At 50.6% G+C, this 24,693-nt stretch overlaps 1 protein-coding gene across 1 annotated transcript; it reads left to right on the forward strand.

Annotated features, from left to right (window-relative positions):
• Positions 1–8,284: 8,284 nt before the first annotated feature.
• Positions 8,285–21,054, forward strand: LOC102127700 (angiotensin-converting enzyme-like protein Ace3). Its single transcript, XM_015438697.4, is given in 16 exon segments — positions 8,285–8,446; positions 8,818–8,976; positions 9,215–9,302; positions 9,462–9,605; positions 10,339–10,530; positions 10,620–10,717; positions 10,809–10,942; positions 10,944–10,979; positions 11,587–11,810; positions 11,934–12,078; positions 14,626–14,724; positions 15,214–15,309; positions 15,311–15,334; positions 20,152–20,336; positions 20,739–20,957; positions 20,960–21,054. Coding segments are annotated over 16 exon segments (2,100 nt in total).
• Positions 21,055–24,693: the final 3,639 nt, after the last annotated feature.

Here is a 24,693-nt window from a genome sequence, read left to right on the forward strand (position 1 = left end):
GAGATAAGCCCTGTTGACATTTTGGTATACGACTTGCCGGACTTGTTCTCAGCACATGTATTTTAAATGGGATCACACCATATTTACAGCCATACATCCTTTTATTACTTCATGCAACTAGATCTGTTTTACTGATATTTAAATGCCAGACTTCAAACCTGGCCAAATAGAAGTCGGTCTATTTGCTGGGGCCAGGGGCTCCCCAGCCACCCTGGCCCCTCTGTCGAACCCTCGGTCCTGAGTCTCTTCTGGGCTTTGCTGATGCCTTCACCCTAGCCAGGTCCATCTCCCAATATCTGTCCCCCAGTATCCTTAGTCCACAGCTTTTGCCCCCCAATCCAGGTGCCGTGCGTGTCTGTGTGTGCCCGTGTCTGTGTGTATGTTGCGCACAGGCTTGGCTGTTCAGGCCCGTTCTGTAAAGCAGGATGTGGGGCTGAGGTATTTTAGGATTGAAAGAGGGTGGAAGTTTATGATTACGTAGGACAATGGAATTTATAAACATGTCCTCTAAATAGTTCCAAGCCATCTACCACTGAAGACTTCTTGACTTATCCCCCCTTTTCCCAGCCTATGTTTTGAAAGCTCTTTGTTTACCAAAGGTCATCATCACATAACCCCCTTTCCTTTTTTTTTTTTTTTTTTTAAGACGGAGTCTTGCTCTTGTTGCCCAGGCTGGAGTGCAGTGGTGTGATGTCAGCTCATTGTAACCTCCACTTCCTGGGTTCAAGCGATTGTCCCGCCTCAACCTCCTGAGTAGCTGGGATTACAGGCGCCCGCCACCACGCCTGGCTAATTTTTTGTGTTTTTAGTAGAGATGGGGTTTAATCATGTTGGCCAGGCTGGTCTCGAATTCCTGACCTCAGGTGATCCACCCGCCTTGGCCTCCCAAAGTGCTGGAATTACAGCCACGAGCCCACGCCTGGCCCCCCTTTCCTATTTTTATGAACCACAGAGGTTCATGCTGCCTGTCAGAGCTTGTGGACAATGTGAGGTCACCAGCTTTCAGCACCCAAAGGACTGTACTGCAGCTGGGGGAAGAGAAACTCCCCACTGCATTGGCCTGACTAGGCTTACCCTCTGGGCTTTTTGAGATAGTACCTTTTTTTTTTTTTTTTTTTTTTTTTGAGACAGAATCTCGCTCTGTCACCCAGGCTGGAGTGTTGGAGTGCAGTGACACGATCTCGGCTCACTGCAACCTCCACCTCCTGAGTTCAAGCAATTCTCCTGCCTCAGCCTCCCAAGTAGCTGGGCTACTACTACAGGAGCACGCCGCCACGCCCAGCTAATTTCTTTTGTATTTTAGTAGAGATGGGGTTTCACCATGTTGCCCAGGCTGGTCTTGAACTCCTGAGCTCAGGCAGTCCACCTGCCTCGGCCTCCCAAAGTGCTAGGATTACAGGCGTGAGCCACCGCACTGGGCCCTGATAGTATCATTCTTTAGATGCCTGCTTCTGCCTCCTTGGGTGAGTGGGGACAGGCAGGGGATACCTGGAAGGTAGCAGAGGAAGACAAGGCGGTAACAGCAGGAAGAGGGAACAACCCAGTGTTTTCTACCAGTGGCCCTGAAGGCTGAGCTCATCTCCGTGCTGTGGCTGCCAATGCCGCCCTTGGGTGACCAGCTCTTACCTACCCTGGCCACAGGTGGTGGCTGCCAGACAGTTTCTCTCATCTCCACACCCCTCCCAACCCTCCACATTCCTCCATCTGCCCAATCCCCTTCCCACCCACCCTGGCTTTTAACGTAAGTGAAAAAGTGGCTAACCCCACCTCTGCACTTACCACCTGTGTGACCTTGGGCAGTTCATTTTTGCAGTCTGCATTTTCTTTCTTATGGTTCTTATCCACCCTTTCAGGGTTGCCATGAAGATGAAATGAGATGATGTACAAAGTCCTAGTACAGAGTGTCTTCTCTTTATAATGAATGCATCATCTCCTGAAAAAGCTAGCTTCATAACATCCCCAGATCAGCCAAGTCCAGATCAGCCCCCTTATTTGAGACAGGAAGAGGAAACGGGGCAATCGGGTGATAGAGGTGGACTGAAAACTCCCACCTCCCAGCTGCCTTCCAGGAACTTCCCCACTACACATCCTTGCACGGTCAGTCAACTGTCTTCTTACTAGGAGCACACGGAGCTCGTCCACTGGGGCCCACAGCTTGCCTCAGTTTCCGGGAGTACTCAGCCGTCTCCCTGTGTCGCCTCTCCTCATCCTCTCCCTCATCCTCCCTCCCCATGTTGGCTCTCCCTCATCCTCTCTCCCCATGTCGCCTCTCCCTCATCCTCTCCCCTCTCCTTTGAGGACCCCCATGAAACCCTGCCTGGGGCTTTCTGTGTTGCCCTCTGTCTCGTAACTCTTGCTCATAGCGCTCACCCCATTTCATGTCCTGTGTGCCTGACAATTCCCCACCTGTGTCCTCAAGGCCCAGTGATTCTGATGTTTAGCCTACTGTTTAATCTGGCTGTCGAGAGTTTTGTTGTTCCAATTTAGTCCCTATATTTTTCATTTTAGCATCCCTGCTTCTTTCAAACCTCCTGTGTTTTCATAAAAGCCTATTTTTGCCTCACAGATTCTGTTCTCTGAATCACTTTAAAAACCTGTTTTTTTAAAATTGTGTCAAAATATACATAATGTAAACTTACCATCTTAACCATTTTTAAGTGTACAATTCGGTGGCACTAAGTACATTCACATTGTTGATTGCAGCCATCACCACCATCCATCTCCAGAACAGTTTCATTTGTGTGTGTGTGACAAGGTGCCCCCAAAAAAGGTGCTTACTCTGTTGTCCAGACTCACTGCAGCCTCGACCTCCTGGGTTCAAGCAATCCTCCCACCTTAACCTCCTCAGTAGCTGGGAGCACAGGCATGCACCACCACATTCAGATACTTTTTAAAAAAGTTTTTAGTAGAGGACAAGCACGGTGGCTCATGCCTGTAATCCTAGCACTTGGGAGACCAAGGTGATAGGATCACTTGAGGTCAGGAGTTCAAGACCAGCCTGGCCAACAATGGCAAAACCTCATCTCTGCTAAAAATACAAGAATTAGCTGGGCATGGTGGGGGTCACCTGTAGTCCCAGCCACTTGGGAGACTGAGGCAGGAGAATCACTTGCACCCGGGAGGCAGAGGTTGCAGTGAGCCGGGATCATCCCATTATACTCCAGACTGGGCGACAGAGCAAGGCTCTGTCTCAAAAAAGAAAAAAAAATTCTTTTTTTTAGTAGGGATGGGGTCTCCTTATGTTGTCCAGGCTTGTCTTGAGCTCCTGGGCTAAAGTGATCCACCTGCCTTGGCCTCCCAAAGTGCTGGGATTACAGGTATGAGCCACAGTACCCAGCCTCTGTACCCATGAAACATAAAATCATACAGTATTTTTTTTGTCTCTGGCTTGTCTCAGCATAATGTTTTCAGTGTTTATCCATGCTATAGGATGTGTTAGAATTTCCTTCCCTCTTAGGCTGAGTAATATTCCATTACATGTATATACCACATTTTGTTTATCCGTTCATTCATCCATGAACGAATGGGTTTCCACCTTTTGGCTATGGTGAATAATGTTACTATGAACTGTAAAAAAGGTAATTCAAAATCAAAGCTGTTAAAACTTTAAATTATTCTGAGCCTTGAAGGAAGGTAATTGTGGGACCTGAGTCACTTACAGGCAGCTGTGAACTTTGTTTCCCTAATTATGGATTACTCCTTTTCCTCTTAGCTGCATTGTTTTGTAAAATGTTATAAAAGACTGAAGGGTGCCACAGAAGTTTCCTTTCCTCTTTTCTGTTGAACTTCATTATAGATTAACTTTCCTCTTCCTTCTCCTACTCAAAGACCTCAGGACTGTCACACTGTCCAAGATGTGTTAAGTGTACTCTTTTAAATTGAAAAAAAGAAAATAAGCTATTATTAATCAAATTGCTGTAACTCATAAACCAAACTTATATGGGAAATGTTGTGATTCTACCTAATTTCTTAGTTTTCTGACTATAAAGTAAGACCTTAAACTTCTCAACTTCAGAGCACGGACGCCATTTCTTTGGAGCCAGTGAGAAGGGCCATCCTCAGCTTCACGTTCGAATAAACCTGTTAAACTGGATTCTGATCTTGTTTTATTATTTCAGGTTGACAGAACACTGTGTACAAATATTTGTTTGAGTCCCGGCTTTCAGTTCTATTGTGTATATACCCAGGAGAATTGCTAGATCATATGGTAATTCAATGTTTATTTTTTTTTAAGGAACCACCAGACTGTTTTCCACAGCGGCTCTGCCATTTCCCATTACCCCCAACAATGCGCAAGGTTTCCAATTTCTCCACATGTTGACCGACTCTTGTTTTCTGTTTTTTTGATAACAGCCACCCTAAATGGGTGGCTTTGATTTGCCTTTCCCTAATAATTAGTGATATTGAGCATCTTTTCCTGTGCTAATGAGCAACTCATGTATTTTCTTTAGAGAGATGTCTACCCAAGTCCTTTGCCCATCTTTGTTTTGCTGCTGTTGTTGTTTGTTTGTTTGTTTTTAGATGGAGTCTCACTTTGTCACACAGGCTGGAATGCAGTAGTGCGATCTTGGCTCACTGCAACCTCCACCTCCTGGGTTCAAGCAATTCTCCTGTCTCAGCCTCCTGAGTAGCTGGGACTATAGGCGCCCACCACCATGCCTGTCTAATTTTTGTATTTTTTTAGTAGAGACAGGGTTTCACCATATTGGTCAGGCTGGTCTCGAACTCCTCACCTCAGGTGATCCACCCACCTCGGCCTTCCAAAGTGCTGGGATTACAGGTGTGAGCCACCATGCCTAGCCCTTTGCCCATCTTTGAATGTTGAGTTTGAGGAGTTCTTTATATGTTCTGGATATTAATTCCTTAGCAGATCTGTGAGTAACAGATATTTTCTCCCATTCCATGGGTTGCCTTTTTGCTCTGTTATAGCATCTTTTGAGATGCAAAAGTTTAAAATTTTGATGAGGTTCAATTTGCTTATTTTTTCTTTTGTTGCCTTTGCTTTTGGTGTCATATCCAAGCAATCATTGCCAAATCCAATGTCATGAAACTTTCCCCTATGTTCTAAGAATTTTGTAGACTTCGTTTTTTTGTTCCCTCTTTCTTCTCCTACACAAAGATCTCATGACTGTCACGTTGTCCAAGATAAGGTGTTAAATGTACTCTTTTATTATTTTTATTTTATTTATTTATTTTTTGAGACAGAGTCTCATTCTGTCACCCAGGTTGGAGTATAGTGGTGTGATCTTGGCTCACTGCAACCTCTGCCTCCCGGGTTGAAGCGGTTCTCCAGCCTCAGCCTCCCGAGTAGCTGGGATTACAGGCATGTGCCACCATGCCTGCCTAATTTTTGTATTTTTAGTAGAGACAGGGTTTCACCATGTTGGTCAGGCTGGTCTTGAACTCCTGACCTCAAGTGATCCACCCGCCTCAACCTCCCAAAGTGCTGGGATTACAGGCATGAGCCACCGCACCCAGCCTTAAATGTACTCTTTTAAATTGAAAAAAGAAAATAAGCTGTGACCCATTTTTGAGTTAATTTTTATATATGGCATAAAGACGTGCATTTTAAGTCCCTTTTGGATTGCTCTGAGACTTGTCCTTCCTCCGTTGCAGTCTGCTTCATTCATTGTGTCTGCAGTTTAGCACAAGCTCTGGAACCAACCATAGGAATTTGAGTCCCATTTCCACCATTTGCTGGCTGTGTGACTAAGAGCAAATTCCTCAACCTTTCTGTGCCTCTGTTTCCTCATCTATAAAATGGGAGTGTTGATCACAGCACTTACCTCATGGGTTTGTTGTGAGGATTCATATGTTGAAAGCCCCCAAATGGTCCCTAGCACCTAGAAAGTGCTCAGTGAGGGTTGGTAATTATTATTATCCCTCCTGAAACTGGATTTTCTCTTATACCTGGTAAACTGGACCTATCAGCCATCTTCAGTTGAAACAGCCTTCTGCACAATCCCATGCATGCACCTGACGCTTGCCGGGGCAAAGACGTCATTTCCATTGGGATCAGCTATCCCCCACACCAATGCTGCAACTCTCTGGATGGATGCACCCTGACCTCCCCTGTGTTGGAGGAGAGGTGGGCGTGTTGAATCATGGAGGCAGACTTCGCCTTTGTCGTTCTCGTGATAGTGACTGAGTTTTCAAGATCTGGTTGTTTAAAAGTGTGTAGCACCTCCCCCTTCTCTCTCTCTCCTGCCACCATGTGAAGATGTGCCTGCTTCCCTTTCGTCTCCCACCATGATTGTAAGTTTCCTGAGGCTTCCCCAGCCATGCTTCCTGTACAGCCTGTGGAACTGTAAAGTCAATTAAACCTCTTTTCTTTATAAATTACCCAGTCTCAGGTAGTTCTCTATAGCAATGTGAGAATGGACTAATACATGTCTATATGCTTGAAGCAGGAAGGGAGACTTCTCTGTGAGCTCAGTCGATCAGCTTAACCAGAAGTGTCACTATCCTTTTCTTCCTTTCCTCATGTTATAAATATATTTTACCCATAATGGATCATATTTTGGGGGTTATTTGGTCAGTTTCTGTAGTCGTGGTATCAGCCCATGTGTAGAGGTGGGGCCTTTTTGAACATGTGAGCCTTTGTGGGCTGAGAGTGATGGAAGGCAACACAGGGTACAGGGATTCTGAGTGTGGAGGGAAGTGAGTCTGAGGAGAAACCCAAGGTGAGACAGATGGAGCTGGCCTCCACAGACCTCAGTGCAAGAGTACTGGGGGTAACCACAGGCTTACAGAGAGCTGGTGTCTTGCCAGCTGGTTTTCAGATCAGGCTCAGGTACTCATGGGCATGCACCCTGGATGGAAGGTGCCAGCCTCGCCTCTCCACACCCCACCCAGTCCCTGCCTCGTGTGCCCTCTCCTGATTGCAAACTCATAATATTAGGGTCTCCCTGGAGAAACAGGTGTGATGGGGAGGGCCCTGCACAGCCCTGATGATGATTGCACAGCCTATAAGAGAGAAAAAGCCTGAACATGTGAACATAAGAGGTCAAGTTAGAAGAACCTGGAAAGACAACCTGGCTTCCAGAGACCTAGATATATTAACTCCATCTATCCATCCATCCACCCACCCACCCATCCATCCATCCATCCATCCACCCACCCACCCATCCATCCATCCATCCATCCACCCACCCACCCACCCATCCATCCATCCATCCACCCACCCACCCATCCATCCATCCATCCATCCATCCATCCATCCACCCACCCGTCCATCCACCCATCCATCCATCCATCCATCCGTCCATCCACCCATCCGTCCGTCCATCCATCCGTCCGTCCATCCGTCCGTCCATCCATCCATCCGTCCACCTATCCGTCCGTCCATCCATCCATCCACCCACCCATCCATCCATCCATCCATCCATCCATCCATCCATCCATCCACCCATCTGTCCATCCATCCATCCACCCGTCCGTCCGTCCGTCCGTCCGTCTGTCCACCCACCCACCCACCCATCCATCCATCCATCCGTCCATCCACCCATCCGTCCATCCATCCATCCATCCATCCGTCCATCCACCTATAAATCCATCCGTCCATCCACCCATCCACCCATCCATCCATCCATCCACCCACCCACCCACCCATCCATCCATCCATCCACCCACCCACCCGTCCGTCTGTCCGTCCATCCGTCCGTCCATCCATCCATCCATCCACCCACCTATCCATCCATCCATCCATCCACCTATCCATCCATCCATCCATCCATCCATCATCCCATCCACCTGCTCAGAAGTGGTCCCAGCCTATGGAGGGAGGGCCTCATCAATCCCTGGCCATAACCCAAGGGTGGCTCCAGCCCCAGGGAAAAGTGACCAAGGAGAGCCGAACAAGTTCTGGCCTAAAAGTCAAGACCCCGGTTCCTCCTTCTGGCTCTGCCATTAGCTAACCACATGAGCCAGATCACTTGGCTTGACTTTCTGGACCTCAGTCTCCCCACCTGTAAAATGGGGACAGTTGGACCAGGAGGTGGATGGGCCTTTCCAGTTCTAACATTCTGTGGCTGAGCCTCTGGCCCTTGATGTCACAATATGGAGCTGGCTTGTGATTGGCCCATAGCCTCATCCAGCTCTGCTGTTTTCTTGGTCATGGGTGCAGACAGATTCGCCCTGGACCTTCCCTACTTGTGCTCCTCTGTTACGGGCAGCTGTTGCCTTGCCTCTGGATCAAGGATGAACATAGTTTAGGTGTGGCTGAGACCCCAAGAAGCATGGGACCAGAGAAGGGGACTGGGTGGGGACAGGACCTTCCCAGCACATGGTGCCCATATCATTCCCTGCAGATGACTTCTACAATGAGACTAAGACCAAGATCTTCCTGCAGTTTTATGACCAAACAGCTAAAGTTGTGTTGAACCAGTTCATGGAGGCCACTTGGCACTATGTCACCAACATCACCAGGAAAAATCAGGAGGAGATGGTATGGTGTCATCTCCACCCCAGCCTCTCCTCTCTTTGCTCTTTTCAGGGATTTGGGACCATGGGGCACCACACTTCCTGCCCCCATCCCAAGCAAGAGGAACTAGGGAAGCCCCAGTGTACATATCAAAGCGGGCTGCAAGTTCTGGGCCTCCTGGAAGCCCTAAACTTTCTCCAGTCAAGAATCTCTTGCTTCTTGTCCTTTGTAAATCTTACCTCCTTGCTTTTAGGGACCCAGGTTTCTGCCCTCTCCCTCTTAGCAAATCTTGTTCCCTAAGCCAATGGGATTAGGGAGTCAGTTAGGGTGCCATGGCCCTGGAGGTCAAGTGGGACCCTTCCCCTGTCCCCCAACCTTGCTGGCCCTCTTTGCAGCTGCACAAGGACATGGAGAGGTCCCAGTTCATGATTTACTTTGGCACCTGGGCCTGCCTGTTTAAGGTCGCCCAGTTCCAGAACCAGGATTTGAATCGCATGCTGAGAAAGCTGCAGAACATAGACAAGGTGGCCCTGCCCAAGGACGAGCTGTGGGAGGTGATGGATGGAGCCCCCAGGCCTTTGGGCACATGCTCCCTGGCCCCAGGGGTCTGGTGGGGCAGCCAGAGTGTCTGGGGCAGAAGGGAGGCAGGGGGTGGAGGAGAGGCAAGATCAGAACTTCTTCTGGAGAAGGAGAGGAGTAGAGGTGGGGGTGCCGATCTCTCCTGGCTGAGGGCGAGCACTGAGGGCAGGCCCAGGGGCACTGGCCTACCCTGGGTAACACCTGTCCCCCCAGTATAACGAGCTTCTGGCCGACATGGAGATGACATACAGTATGGCCCAGGTGTGCCTGAATGAGAGGCCCTGCCTGTCCCTGGAGCCTGGTGAACACCCAAGCCCTGTCCCACCCAACCACAGAATCTCCAGCACTCAGTCCCTTCCAGGGGCCCCTCCCAGTCCTCAACCACCCTCCTTTATTGCCAGGAGGGTGAGGGCAGAGGTAGGTGGGAGTGGGTCCCCCATGGCTCCTTTTCTGGGCATAGAACTCGAAGAAGTCATGGCCACCTCCAGGAACAAAGAGGAGCTGCTATGGGCCTGGCAGGGCTGGTGGGATGCCATGGGCCGCCAGATCCGCACCACCTTCGAGCACTACGTGGAGCTCAGCAACAAGGTTGCACAGCTCAATGGTGAGCAGACAGGACGCCACGGGGCTCAGAGCGATGGCAAGGAAGGGGCAAAGCTGAGCTTTCCCAGGATGAAGGCGGCCATAGGGCCCTGGAGGCAGGACCTATGAGCCCTGCAGCTGGGCTCTCCAAATATTCATAGAGCATCTATGTGCTAGGTGCTGGGGAGGTTCTGAGGACACACAGGTGAAAAGACAGGTGCCTGTTCTCATGCACCTACAGTCCTGCGGGGAGGCAGACCATATTCAGTAAATACCGGTCTCTCACTACCACCTGGGGTGTTGCAGAATAGGAAGGGGCTGCTAAGAAAGAGAATGAGAAGAGGCTGCTGCAGATAAGTGGTCAGGGAAGGCCTCTGACATTTATCCAAGACCTGAAAGATGGGCAAAAGAGGGGGAGCAAGATGTGAAAGAAGAGCATCCTAGGCAGAGGCTCCACAGCAGGAGGAGCTGGTGCTCTGGAAGACCTGAAAGAAGCCCAGGTGGCCGCAGGGCTAAGGATGAGGTGGGATGAGAGGGGACTCAGGGCCTTGCAGGCATGGTGAGGAGCTCGGATCGTGGACTTTGCTCAGTGCCTTTCCAAAATGGGCAGGTATTCTCCCCGTTTTGCCAAAGAAGACCCAGAGGGTCAGCGAGGTTGAGTTGCTTCCCTAGAAGGTGTCTGGGTCTCTTGTCAGCTAGGCCAGGGGTAAAGGGTGAGATGGTGAGCTCCTAGTGAGTCCTCTCTCCTGTCCTAGGTTACAAAGACATGGGAGCCTTGTGGCGCTCCAAGTATGAGTCAGACACCCTGAAGCAAGACCTGGAGCGGTTCTTCCAGGAGCTGCGGCCACTCTAGCTGAACCTACACGCCTACATGCACCGGACCCTCCACCGCCACTATGGGCCCGAGCTCATCGACCTGAGGGGGCCCATCCCTGCCCACCTCCGGGGTAAAGGCCCTGCTGGTGGCCGAGGTGAGTGCCAGATAAAGGCAGAGACTGTCTCCAGCCTCCCCTTAGCCCCTCTCCTCTTCTTCCAGGGAACATGTGGGCTCAGTCCTCGGTCAACATCTTAGACCTGGTCCTGCCCTTCCCGAAGAAGATCCCTGAAGATGTCACAAAGATCATGAAAGGCCAGGTTAGTGCTTGGCCTGTCTGTCCCTGCCCCTCCCCATCGTCATCCTTGGGCAAACAAGGCAGCGCCCTACATATCCCCTCTTCTCCCCCAGCACTGGAAATCAGAGAAAATGTTTGAAGACTCTGAGAAATTCTTCACCTCCCTGGGGCTGCTGCCTGCCCCACCCAGTTTCTGGAAAAAGTTGATGCTGACGAGGCCAACTGATGGGCAAGAGGTGGAGTGTCACCTCTGCATGGAACTTCTACCTTGACGATGACTTCGGGTGCTCACGGAGGTACCACACACCTGGCCCTCTCCTCTCCCCTCTCTGCTTGTCTTAGGTGTGGGCGGGGGAGAGCTGGGGCAGGGGAGGGGGAAAGGCAAGCGAGAAATACAGAAGGAAAGGTGGCGTGAGAGCAAAGGGCTTGGTTGCTAGTTGGATATGGGGCCTAGACTGAGAAAGAACAATTGCCAGCCAGACGTGGTGGCTCACACCTATAATCCTAGCACTTTGGGAGGCCAAGGCAGTGGATCACGTGAAGTCAGGAGTTCGAGACCAGCCTGGCCAACATGGTGAAACCCTGTCTCTACTAAAAATACAAAAATTAGCCAGGTGGGGTGGCGTGTGCCTGTAATCCCAGCTACCCAGGAGGCTGAGGCAGGAGAATCACTGGAATCTGGGAGCCAGAGGCTGCAGTGAGCTGAGATGGCACCATTGCACTCCAACCTGGGGGACAGAGTAAAACTCTGTCTCAAAAACAAACAAACAAACAAAAAGAACAACTGCAGAGCCCTATCTGGGCTCCAACCTGACCACAAAATCCCTCGAGGAGTCTGAATGGGAAAACTCCCTTTCTCCATGCTCCTTAACCCATGCCCTTTGCTTGTATAATAAAGAAGTGCACGGAAGTGACCATAGAAGACCTGCTCTCCATCTTCCACAAGATGGGCCGTATCCAGTACTTTCTGCAGTACAAGAACCTTTCCATCATCTTCTGTGAAGGTGCCAACTCAGCCTTTGAAGAGGCTGTGGGGTCTGTGATCACCCTCTTGGCCTCCTCCCACAAGCACCTGCTCAACATAGGCCTGCTTAGCCTCAAGCACCAGGACTCAGGTGATGAGGACCAAGGGCCCAAGCCTGGGGCCGCCACTAGGGCTCGATGGGGTCAGGGCTCTCGGGCAAAGCTACGGGAAGATCCCAGGGGTCACCTCTTGACTGCCCTCACCCTCTTCCTAGAGGATGAAGTCAATTTCCTGATGCGAATTGCCCTGGAGAAGATTGCCTTCATCCCCTTCGGCTACCTGATGGACCTGTTTCACTGGAAGGTCTTTGACGGCAGCATTCGGAAAGACATCTACAATCAGGAGTGGTGGAACCTCAGGTGGGTTTGTTACTATTTTCCACCAGATGGGCCATTTCCAGGACTTTCTGCAGCACAAGAACCTCTCTATAATCTTCCACGCAGGCACTGAGCAGGTCTCTTAGCCTTTCTAGGCTTCAGTCTCCTTATCTGTGAAAAATGGACCCTGGTGTTTGACCCCACTTGCTCTCTGGGTGGCTCGGAAGCTTACACAATGATTGCAACTGGGCTTCTCCAATCACAGAGCATTAACCACCAGGCAGGCCCTCCCACACCTCCCTCCCTTCCTGGTGCCAGGCAATGGGGTGTGCGGGGGCCTGAGCACTTTCCTTTCTGGGGAAAGACTCCCCATGGGAGATAGGCAGGCCCCTAAAATGCACACATGCCTGCCTTGGGCTTAACACTCCCCAAGCTGCCATGGGAACCCACCAGCAGTTGGGAGGCATCACTCTCGAGTGAGGGACCCCCAGGTTACACCTCATCACTGACCCCTGGCCATTTGATGGGATAATAAATGCCTGTGACCAGGGCTTCTCCATATCTGCCAGGCCTTGGACTGACCAGCTTCAGTCTGCTGGTCACAGTGTGATTTGGGGTTGCCAGGGGGCGCTCCTGGCTCTGAAACAGGCTCTTACTTTTTTTGTTTGTTTTTTGAGACAGGGCCTCGCTCTGTCACTCAAGCTGGAGTACAGTGGCATGATCACGGCTCACTTCAGACCTGACCTCCCAGCCTCAATCAATCCTCCTTCCTCAGCCTCCTGAGTAGCTGGGACTACAGGTGTGCACCACCACACTGGCCAGTTTTGTGTAATTTTTTTTTTAGAGATGTAATTTTTTTTTTAGGTTTAAACTCCTGGGCTCAAGTGATCTGCCTGCCTAGGCCTCCCAAAGTGCTGGGATTACAGGCATGAGCCACTGTGCCCGGCCTTTTATGTTGAATTTGAACATTTACAACCACCTTGCATTGTGATCATTTCAAAATGCTCAGCTCACAGAAGCAGCAGCTGAAGCTCACGGGAGGTCACAAACCAGCCCAAGGGCACACAGCAAACCAACAGGTGGCAGAGCTGGGAGCTCCTCTCTCCCCTTGTCCTCTTACTCCCACCCTTGACTTCAGGAGCAGGTCCCCCCTGTGGGCTTGGCAGAGTCTTGACCTTGTGCCTCTCTAAGGTCACCCTAATAGGCCATCTGAGGCACCCACAGGAGGCTTCTGTCAGCCCTACCCACCACCCTAGCTGATGGAACCCAGGGGTTAAGCAGGAGGGGTGGCAACTCCCTGGGCCTTGAATAAGGCCCTGTCAACTGGGAGGGAAGCTCCTGACACTCTGTTGACCTTGGAGATGGTTCAGAGGCTCCAGTGAGCCAATGATGAAGGTTGTGTTTGAGACAGGGTCTCACTTTGTTGCCGAGGCTGGAGGGCAGTGGAGCAATCATGGCTCACTGCAGCCCTGACCTCCTGGGCTCAAGCAATCCTCCTGCCTTAGCACCCAAGTAGCTGGGACTGCAGATGCGCACCAGCACATCTGGCTCATTTTTGTATTTTTTTAGGGACAGGGTCTCACTTTGTTGCTCAGGCTGGTCTCAAACTCCTGGGCTCAAACAATCCTCCAACATCAGCCTCCCAAAGTGCTGGGATTACAGGTGTGAGCCACCACACGCAGCCTACTTCCTTCCATTTTATAGACATTTTACAACAAGACTCGGAGACAATCAGCAACTTTCCCACAGTCGCACAGCTCAGAGGGGCAAAACCAGACCTTCAGGTCATCAGGGTGCGACTGTGATTAGCTCTGTGTCCTGCGGCCAATTCCCTGATCGCCAAACCTTGGTTTCCTCATCTGCAAAATGGGAATAATAGTAGTACTGCCCTACAGGGATGTTTCTCTGTTTTCTTCTCAAGACTTCTTACTAGATGAAACGACTTTGTTTATTGGTCTGTAATCTGTCCTCCACTGTTAGGATGTAAGCAGGGGCCTTGCCTCCCCGGCTCCCCCACTGGTACCTCCTCCAGAGACCAGGACGGTGTTGAGTGCATGCGTGAGTCTATGTGGAAAGCCGGACGTGGTTCTGAGCATAGAGGAAGTGCTCAGTCAGTGTTAACTGCTATTGTTTTACGCTGATTCCCGATCCCATGTGTTTTCATTTATTTAATCAATCAAAATGCATTAGGTATCCTCAGCCTGCCAAGTCCAATTTTGATAGACATGCAGGTGCTTTGAAAAGAAAAAGGCAGGCCAGGTGTAGTGGCTCACACCTATAATCCCAGCTACTTGGGAGGCTGAGACAAGAGAATAGCTTGAACCCAGGAGGGTGAGGTTGCAGTGGGCCGAGATCACGCCACTGCACTTCAGCTTGCACAACAGGGCAAGACTCTGAAAAAAAAAAAAAAAAAGAGAGAAGAAAGAAGATAGAAGGAAGGAAGGGAGGGAGGGAGGGAGGGAGGAAGGAAGGAAGGAAGGAAGGAAGGAAGGAAGGAAGGAAGGAAGGAAGGAAGGAAGGAAGGAAGGAAGGAAAAGAGAGAGGCTCCAAGAACCTGCCAGACACCACCACCAAGCTTTTCCCTGCCAGGTTGAAATACCAGGGCTTATGGCCCCCTGTTCCTCACTCAGAGGAAGACTTTGATCCAGGTGCCAAGTTCCACATTTCTGCTGGTGTGCCCTACATATGGTAAAGGGCTGGGTCCTGTTGGCAGTGCCAGTCCTAGGAGTTGAGGGGCATGGGAACTGGAGCGAGGATTTGCAGGAAGGCCCTAGGTCCAAATGTCACCCTGCACCCCTGCCCATCTCTTCCTGTTGGGTTGCACAGCCTTCTGAGGTCTCTGACCTAGAATCCTTTGAGCTTTTGCATCAGGTCCTGTGCAGAGGGCAGAGCTGATGGGAATATTCTAGACCATCCCTGTTGTCCCTTGGAGGAGGGCAGGTCAGAGTGACAAGGGTTGGGGTGACTGCTGGTTCAGAAAGCTAGAGAAGGAGAGCCCCCCAGTACTCTAGGGTCAGCCCAAGGCTAGGCCCTGCCCAAGGAGCCTCCGCCTAGGCAGTGACTGCTGACATGTGGCCCTTGTGGCCACTGCATGTCAGAGCTGCCTGGTCCCAAGTGGCTCTGAGTTTCCCACTCCTGGTCTCCACTCCCTAGCCTGCCCTCACGTTTCTCAAACAGATACTTCCTCAGTCTGGTGCTCCAGTTCCAGTTCCATGAAACACTGTGCAAAGCCTCAGGCCACATGGGTCCACTGCACCAGTGTGACATCTACAACCAAGATTGCCGGGGAGCTCCTGGGGTGAGTGCCCTCTTCCTTCATTTGTTCTTGGCTCCCCCATCTCCCTTTAAGGAAGTTCTGCTCCAGGCTCCCTCTCCACCCCCAACGACACTAGACACCTTGAGCAGAGCTTTATTAAGCTTATATTCTAGCGGAAGTTCTTCCTCATGTCAGACTGCAGTCTTTCCTACATTAATCAGAGCCCATTTCCTCTTGTGTAGCCTTCTGTGTTCAGAGACACTGCTTAGGCTAGGCACAGTGGCTCACACCTGTAATCCCGGCACTTTGGGAAGTCGAGGCAGGTGGATCACCTGAGGTCAGGAGTTCAAAACCAGCCTGACCAACATGATGAAACCCCGTCTCTACCAAAAATACAAAAATTAGCTGGGCATGGTGGCAGGCACCTGTAATCCCAGCTATTTGAGAGGCTAAGGCAGGAGAATCACTTGAACCTGGGAGGTGGATGTTGCAGTGAGCCGAGACTGCACCATTGCACTCCAGCCTGGGCAACAAGAGTGAAACTCCATCTCAAAAAAATAAAAAGGAAAGAAAGAAAGAAAAGACACTGTTTAGCCCCTCCCACTAACACACACACACATGCACGCGCGCGCACACACACACACACACACGGCAGTAAGCCAAACTGTCCCAGACAGGAAGCCAGCATTGGGGTTCTACCTCAGGCTTCAGCCTTCCATCTGAATCTCCCATATCCTTTCCTTACAAGGTGCTGACCTACCCTCTCAGCAGCACTTGGCATACCCTTGAGTGCAGTCTGTTTCTCCCATCTCTTCTTGGAGGTGCCCAAATCCAGTTCCCAGGCTGATCCAGGATGCTTTCACAGTAGTCTCTTGGCATGCTTCTGGTCAGCCTGTGGTCCACTTTGACCGTTGAGTCTTTTTCTCTGCACTTGGTGTTTAGCTTATTCTTTCCATGCCTACCTATGTGGCAGTGGTTTTTAGTCCTAAAGCAAACCCCGAAGGAGTAGGGGACTGAACTGAAAATGTGAAGCATTTACTACTACAGGGGGCACTCTCTGATGAATACTCTTACAATGTTTCATATTAGAATAATAGCTCTTAACTTTGCAAAGTGGATATTATTATCTGCCTTTTACAAATGATGAAACTGAAGGCAAGAGAGGTGGTGTCGTTGTGTGTCATTCATCTAGCAAGAAGCAAGGTCATGCTTTGAACCCATAACTGACTCCAGAACACATTATCTTTCACCCTGTTGGCCTCCATTAGTCAAAGAATACAGTCCCTGGTGAGCTTAGATCCAGGTCTAACTGGTTCCAAGATCAGCACCCCAACCTTGGAGATGTGGCGCTTACCCACTGACTTGATCATTTTCCTGTTGAATTTCAACAGATTTCAATAGGTCCATTTCCCTAATTGGTCAAGGTCATCTTGAGCTTTATTCCTGTCTCCTAGAGGATTAACACTGCCACAAATTTAGTATCCTTTGCAAATTTAGTGAGCATATTTTTGATTCCACCATGCAGTTTATCTCTAACCACCAGGCCAGATGGAGTTTCAGGACTGATCCCCTGGACTTTGCTTCTAGGGAGGGCTGCACCTTGCATGACTGTTGTCCCCCTAGTAGATTTGGTCTTCCATCCTTTCATGACTCTGGACTTTATTCTAGCTGATTGCCCAGCCTTGAGCTTTTCTGAACATGTTGAACATAAGGGCACCTCTCTGCTCTTTGCATTCATATCTCTGGCTGCCTGTCATTCATTCTTTCAGTAAACATTTACTTGTCTCCATACTGACCAGCTGCTCTGCATCCAACAGGGGAGGATGAACCACAGGATAAATAAATTTCATGGCCGGGCATGGTGGCTCACACCTGTAATCCCAGCACTTTGGGAGGCCGAGGCTGGCGGATCACCTGAGGTTAGGAGTTCGAGATCAGCCTGCCCAACATGGCAAAACCCCGTCGGTACTACGAATACAAAAAATTAGCTGAGAGTGGTGGTGGTCGCCTATAATCCCAGCTACTTGGGAGGCTGAGGCAGGAGAATTACTTGAACACGGGAGGCGGAGGTTGCAGTGAGCTGAGATCATGCCACTGCACTCCAGCCTGGGCGACAAAAGCGAAACTCCATCTCAAAAAAATAAATTAACAAATAAATTTCATAATACCAGGCAATAGAAAGGGGCTTTGGTGAACATAGAAAGAGGATTAGGAGGTCATGCCAGGGAACCAAGGAGGGAGTTTTGTCCTCAAATGCAAGTGTGCAAGAAATAGCAGAAAGCAGGCATGGTGGCTCACACCTATAACCCCAAAACTTTGGAAAGCCAAGATGGGAGGATCCATCAAGCCCAGGAGTTTGAGACCAGAGCAGGCAACATGGTTAGACCCTGTATCTACAAAAAGTGAACACAATTTAGCCAGGCATGGTGGCACGTACCTGTAGTCCCAACTACTCAGGAGGCTGAGGTGGGAGGATCGCTTAAGCCTCGGAGGTCAAGGCCGCAGTGAGCTGAGATCACACCACTGCAGTTCACCCTCAGCGACAGAGTGAGACCTCGTCTAAAAAAAAAAAAAGAAAAAGAAAGAGAAAAAAATAGCAGATATCTCTTTTCTTTTTTTTCTTTTCTTACTTTTCTTTTCTTTTTTCTTTTCTTTTCTTTTTTGAGACAGTCTCTGTTGCCCAGGCTGGAGTGCAGTGGTACGATCTTGGCTCACTACAACCTCTGCCTCCTGGGATCAAGTGATTCTCGTGCCTCAGCCTCCAGAGCAGCTGGGATTACAGGCACACACCACCACGCCTGGCTATTTTTTGTATTTTTAGTGGAGACGGGGTTCCATCATGCTGGCCAGGCTGGTCTCGAACGTCTGGCCTCAAGGGATCCACCCACCTCAGCCTCCCAAAGTGCTGGGATTACAGGCGTGAGTCACCACATCTGGCTAAGATATCTGTTTTCTTTACATCAATTCACCTCTTTCATCCCACTGGATTGGTGGGACGTTTGACCTCAGTCATTTTCACCACTTCCCACCCTCACCCCACTCAAGGTGCACAGGGCTCTCAGGGTCTGACTTGGCACCAAAGCATGTGGCCAGTGAGTTATCTCTTGTCATTGCTCACCAGTCCCTGTGTGTCCCTGGCCAGACCCCTGGTCAGGGAAAACCCTGAATCCAGGCTTAGGACTTCACATAGCATTTTCTGAGCTATGGGCAGAGGAGAGGTTTCTGAGTAAGGAGGATGTCATGACCTTTGCAGATGATGAAATAGCAGCAGAGCAGAATATGGTTTGTGGAGGGGAGAGGGGATGCGAGTGCTTGCGGGGTAAAAGAGAAAGATTCTTGACTGCTCTTTTGCCTAATTGATCTTAAAACTTGGTTTTGCTACTTTTGATTCATCCTCCTAAACGTAATGGCCCTGAATCAGGCTCTGGGCTGGTTCTGTTGGGAATGGAGGGTTGAATTGCACCTGGTCAAAGTTCTCAAAGTCCCCCAGCCTCACCCCACCAGCCGTGGTGGGCCTGACCTTGTCCATGGGGTGTGTTGTTGTTACTTTGGAGTTGAAAGCTCCAGGCAGCATCCAGTCGTCACCTCTGCTGCTCTCTGGTCTCATGTCCTGTCCATAAGGGCTGTTGGCTGGCCTTTGGTCAAACATCTTGTCCCGCCCAGCCTGAAGGACTGTTTTTAAATGGGTAGATTCTCAATGGTTGAAGCTTTTCACCTACTAGGTTCTTCCTCTTACCCAGGAGCCAGCATCAGAACCTCTTACCTAGAGTTAGTTGTGGTTTTTCTTCACCAGTGGTTTCTGGCCCCACTGACCTTTGGTTTCCCCCCTTCATTATTTCCCAGTTGTTTATTAGCTGATGTGCATAAGCGTTTGGAAGCTACAAACCCTCCTTCATGATTGTGGGACTTAGTCCTCATCACAATGAGGGCAGGTATTCATGGAGCCCATTTTACTGATGAGGAAACTGAGCCCGAGAGAGGTTAAGTTGTCTGCCTAAGGTTATGCAGTCCATAAGTAGCACTGCTAGGTCAGGTTTAAGCCTGGGCCCTGTTAGTCTAGACCCCAAATTGTGACCGCTGGGCCTCTGGGTCCCAACTCTCTCCTGGTTGGATCAAGGAACAACAGGTTGGGAAGGATCAATATCTGCCCACCACTGCCTCTTCTGGGGGCTCTGGAGTGGAGAAGCCTGAAGCCCTGGCTTCAGCACACCTCATACTCCCACTGTGAGCCCAAGGGACCTAGCGTAAAGCTCAACCACCTGCCCTAAAGAATGTGAAACACAGCTGACATTTGTGCAGCACTACAGGTGGTGTGCAGAGCACCTCCCACGCTCATGATGTTTCTAATCCTCCCAAACCCTCCCGAAACCAGAAAGGGGTGAAGAGCTGCCACTATCTACTGACATCGAGCACCTCACGGGTAACAGTGTCTCAGGACTTTATGCCTATTTGAGTCCAGGAGAATAATAATCATCACAGTATTACCAGTAGTACTAGTAATCATCATCATCATCAGTAGTTAACAAGTACTGCCTGCATGCTACACTCCCCAGCACCGGGCTTATTTAATCACCACAATGGCCCTTCGAGGTAGATACCATTATCATCTCCATTTTATGGATATGGAAACCCAGGCTCAGAAAGGTTACTTGCCCAAAGCCCCACAGCTACTAAATAGCAGAGCTGAGATTCAAACCCAGATTAGTCTTCTTTCAAACTTGTGATTGTATCCACTATGCCGAATTCTGTGGGAAAGTTCTGGCTGGCCAATCACTGGGGCCAGGATTGGGTGCACTGGGGGCCTCAGCAGCACCAGCTGATGCCCCCACACAGCCTCACAGCTGCATCCACTCCCCCAGGGATGCTCTAAAGCTGGGCTCAAGCAAGCCATGGCCAGAGGTCCTAAAGATGCTGACTGGGGAGTCTGAGGTGTGTATAAAGGCCCTCATGACCTACTTCATACCCCTACTGAACTGGCTGGTGACTGACAACATGCAGCAAGGGGACATCCTAGGCTGGCCAGACTTCAGCTGTTCCTTTGAAGGTTTGATAATCTGACCCTGGTTCCAGCTCTGGGCTAGCCCCAGGCTCTACCTTACCCTGCTCTATCCTAGTACCTACCCCTACCCAGCCTTAACCCCTGGCTCATTCATGACCTGGCTTGAACCAGCACAGCACTGCTGCTGTGGGACCCTGTCTGTACCAGGCCTGATGCAGCTTCAGCCAAGACCACCGCCCACGCCCCAGCCCCTGGCTCAGTTGCTTCCTTGCACACTGTCCAGCTAGGCCGCCAGGCTGACATCTGAGCAAAGGGTCAGCATCTTGCCTCTGGTCCCTCGCATGCAGGGGCATGTAGTCCAATCAGATCTCCTTTGACAGCCACAGGAGATCCCAGGGGTCCCTCTCCAGTTCCACCTGCCCTATGATACTCCCATGTCTTTCACAGAAAAAGACACAGACAAAGTGACATTCCTGAATCTGAAGCTGGACCCCAACCAGGCTAAATTTGGGTACTGGGTGCTGCTGGCCCTGGGCTTTGTCATGTCTCTGGTGGTGCTGGGGCTGGCCTGCAGGCTGCACTCCCTGGAAAAACAGTCACTGACCCAAGACAATGAGATATTCAGCCCACTGCCCAATGCCTACTTCCTGGGCAGAGCCATGGAACCTGCCAGACTGTTAAAAGACAGTGGATGCTGCTGGGCCCGTGCCTTGTCCTGATGCTGTGCTCAATCAGCCTGGCCATCTGGATTTTCACAGAGTAAAGCAGGAAGCCTCTGTGGGTAAGAGCTGAATGGTGGAGCTGGGACTAGACACCAGTGAGACTGGTGAGGCTGGGGGGCAGGAGGAGGGAGGCTGAGCCAGAGAGTTGGGGGGAAGAGGAAGGGACAGCCTACATGCATAGTGCCCAATTATAGCTGGGTTCAGCTGTGGCAGATCTGGGTACATGTGACATTGTAATTGTGTATTTGCAAACTCATGTATGTGAGGCTGTGTGCACAAAAAACTGGCTCTATTTGATTCTATGTGTGTCCTGGGTTTCAGGCCAACCTCCTTCCCCTGGTGGCTCAGGACCTAAAGTTTTATTGACTCAATGGCTGTGTCCCTGCAAACCAGCCCCCACCCCAAGTCATGCCCAGAATTGGTTCTGCACACAGCCTTGTTTTCTTCAGTAGCCCAGTTATGGGGCTGCAGTGCCCAAGGAATCTTTGCTCTGGTTAGAAAAATGACTCTGCTTTAGTCCACTTCTGCTCTGGTTAGAAAAGGGACTCTGCTTCAGTCCACAGTACATAAAATGTACTCAAGTAGAACAGGACATTCCTTTACGAATCACCAGTGCCCAGGTTATGAGCACTGTGCTTTTATACCAACCAGCACATCTTTCTGCTAATCCTTGGGCCAGCCCTGCATTGGGCTACATAATCCAGCCCCCAAAAGCTCTTTGTTGACCAGTCGAGATGCAAGTAGCCTCACAAACTGCCCCATGGCTCTCCCTGCCCCAGCCTAAGCCCTTCCAAATGGAGACAGTGGGTTGCTGGGCACTGAGCCAGGCTTGATTAATGATTGACTTCTTTAATATTTAAACAAAGCTCATCTCAGCCACTCTGCTCTGGAGATGGCCTTGTTCAACGCACACACACACCTGCTGCCTGGCCCGTTGCCCTGGGGAGCGAGCATAGGACAAACAGCACCTTTTCAGGCTCAATGGGGGATGGGGAGGACAGGAAGGAGAGAACTGTAGGAGAATATTTGGGAAATTAGTGTTCTAGAAACAAGACTGGGGAAAGAATGGGAAGGCCTCTGCCCCTGCCTTTCCTAGTTCATTATCCTCAGCTTGGGTCTGCCTGCCACGAGGATGCTACATCCAATATTGGGGATTCAAAGTGTCTGGATGAAGGTTCCATGGACTCCTGGGGAGGCTGGAAGTCAGTGTGTGTCAGAGAATAGGGAAGACTTGAGGGGAAAGAGCATGACAGCCAGTAACTACAGAGAAGGGGTATCCTGGCTGCAACTGAGCTGGTGGGAGGGTGGCCAAAAGAGGAGACCAGGTCTCTCTGAATTAAGAATCTGAGCCCTGAAGTCAGGTGTTCAGGGGACAGAGATACTAGGCTGAGATCTCCATGGACCCTACCTCTGTCCAGGTTTCGAAAGGTCTTCCTGAGATCTGGCTGAGCCCAAGCACTTGCTCCAGCCCCAGGCTCTACAGCATCCTCGTTTGATGACTCTGTCCCTGCTCTTACTTTTCTGTGCCATAATGTCCTTATTTGTCCCTATTACTATCAGCTCTATAAGAGCTGAATGCACATCAGGAGTGTGCTGACTAGTAACAACTCTAGTCAGCACAGGCCATGGTGAACAAAGGGACTTGGAAATTGATGGAATGAGTAAGTGAATGAATGAATGAATGAATGAATGAATGAATGTCCCACTGCCCAAGTCCCTCCTCAGAGCTCAGCACCCCATGCACTGAGCTCATGAGAAATAGCCCCTTCTTTTCCTCCACAGCCAGCCTGTCCAACAGAGGGGCAGCCAGGACATCTCTGCCCCCTTCTCATCCTCCAGCCACAGTGGCCAAAGAGGCCACCACTAGGCACTGTGGCTCTGCATGACAAAGGCACATACATCCCAGGACTCCAAGCCTGTCACCCGGACTCCAGCAAAAACCTCGCTGAGCCTCATTGTCTATCCTCCCTCCCCCACCCACCATTGTAGAGTTTATGTCACCAGAATATTTCTTTCATGTCTAATTGCTTAAGAACTTGGTTGTTCATCAATTAAATCCAGATGTTCAAAATGGCATCTGAGGGTCTTTATTAATTACCTCTTTCCTCCAAACTCACCTCTCCCATGCCCCCTTGTTCCCCTCACCCCAGCCTCTCTGCACTGACATCACCTTTGGCCTTTGCCTAAGGTGCACGCCCCATTTGAATGCTTGTCCTCCAAGATGAGGCTCAAAATTGCTCACCAAACCCTCTGCAGCACTACAAGCCCACCCAGGTGCTCAGCTTCTCCCCTTCCTCTCCAGGAAGCCTCTTTCAATAAACCTCATCCCACCCCCATCTGCTTTTTCTAGTGTGTTCATTTTCAATCAGTACTCAGTACTCAGACACTTTTATCAGTGATCACTTGCTAATAGGTGGTTTTAAATCTGTTCTCCTGGCCTGGCGCGGTGGCTCAAGCCTGTAATCCCAGCACATTGGGAGGCCGAGACGGGCGGATCACGAGGTCAGGAGATCGAGACCATCCTGGCTGACACGGTGAAACCCCGTCTCTACTAAAAAATACAAAAAAACTAGCCGGGCGAGGTGGCGGGCGCCTGTAGTCACAGCTACTCGGGAGGCTGAGGCAGGAGAATGGCGTGAACCCGGGAGGCGGAGCTTGCAGTGAGCCAAGATCACGCCACTGCACTCCAGCCTGGGCGGCAGAGCGAGACTCTGTCTCAAAAAAAAAAAAAAAAAAAAAAAAAAAAAATCTGTTCTCCTTCCAAGATGTACCTGTATGCTAAGAGCTCTCAGGCCTCTGAAGAAGGCACCTTATTGCATACTTCCTTCTCTCTTTCTTTCTTTCTTTTCTTTTCTTTTTTTTTTTTCTTTTTCTTTCTTTTTTTTTTTAGATGGAGTCTTGCTCTGTCTACCAGGCTGGAGTGCAGTGGTGCGATCTCGGCTCACTGCAACCTCCACCTCCCAGGTACAAGTGATTCTCCCACCTCAGCCTCCCGAGTAGCTGGGATTACAGGATGGCACGACCACATTCAGATAATTTTTGTATTTTCAGTAGACAGGCTTTGCCATGTTGACCAGGCTGGTCTCAAACTCCTGACCTCAGGTAATCCTCCCATCTCTACCTCCCAAGGTTCTGGGATTACAGGCATGAGCCACTGCACCTGGCCTTTATTGCATATTTCTTGCACACCTTCATGTGTACTCCTATCCCCTCCTCCCAGGACCAGGCCCTGGCTGGGCTTGGCAACAGGAGCTCTGCATGGGACCTAGGTCTCAGCTGAGCTGGAGGTCACTTGCTGTAAGAGCAGGCCAGAGGCCTAATGGTATCATTGCCAGGGTCGGACCCAGTGGACAGACCCGGAAGAAAGCCTTCAGCCAAAGACCACCTGAGGCCCCTAACAACCCTTTCTGTAGCCCCCCTCCTGCCTGGGAGATTTCCTGCACTGGGAAGGGAGACTCCCTTTGGTACTGGGAGGGGATCCAAGAGGCGCTGAGGCTATTGGCCCTTGCGACACGAACAGAAGCAGCTCCCCAGAGAACACCTGCCCTATTCCAGGGCCGGGACCCCAGCCCTGCCCCGCCCTGTCCCGTAGGATGCAAGGCCCCGCCCCAGCTCCGTCGGGTCCCAGAGAAACTGCCCCGCCCAGCGGCCCCCTCTCCGCCGCCGGCGCGCGGCTTCTT

Source organism: Macaca fascicularis, chromosome 16 (assembly GCF_037993035.2).
Source record: "Macaca fascicularis isolate 582-1 chromosome 16, T2T-MFA8v1.1".
Lineage (NCBI taxonomy): Eukaryota > Metazoa > Chordata > Mammalia > Primates > Cercopithecidae > Macaca > Macaca fascicularis.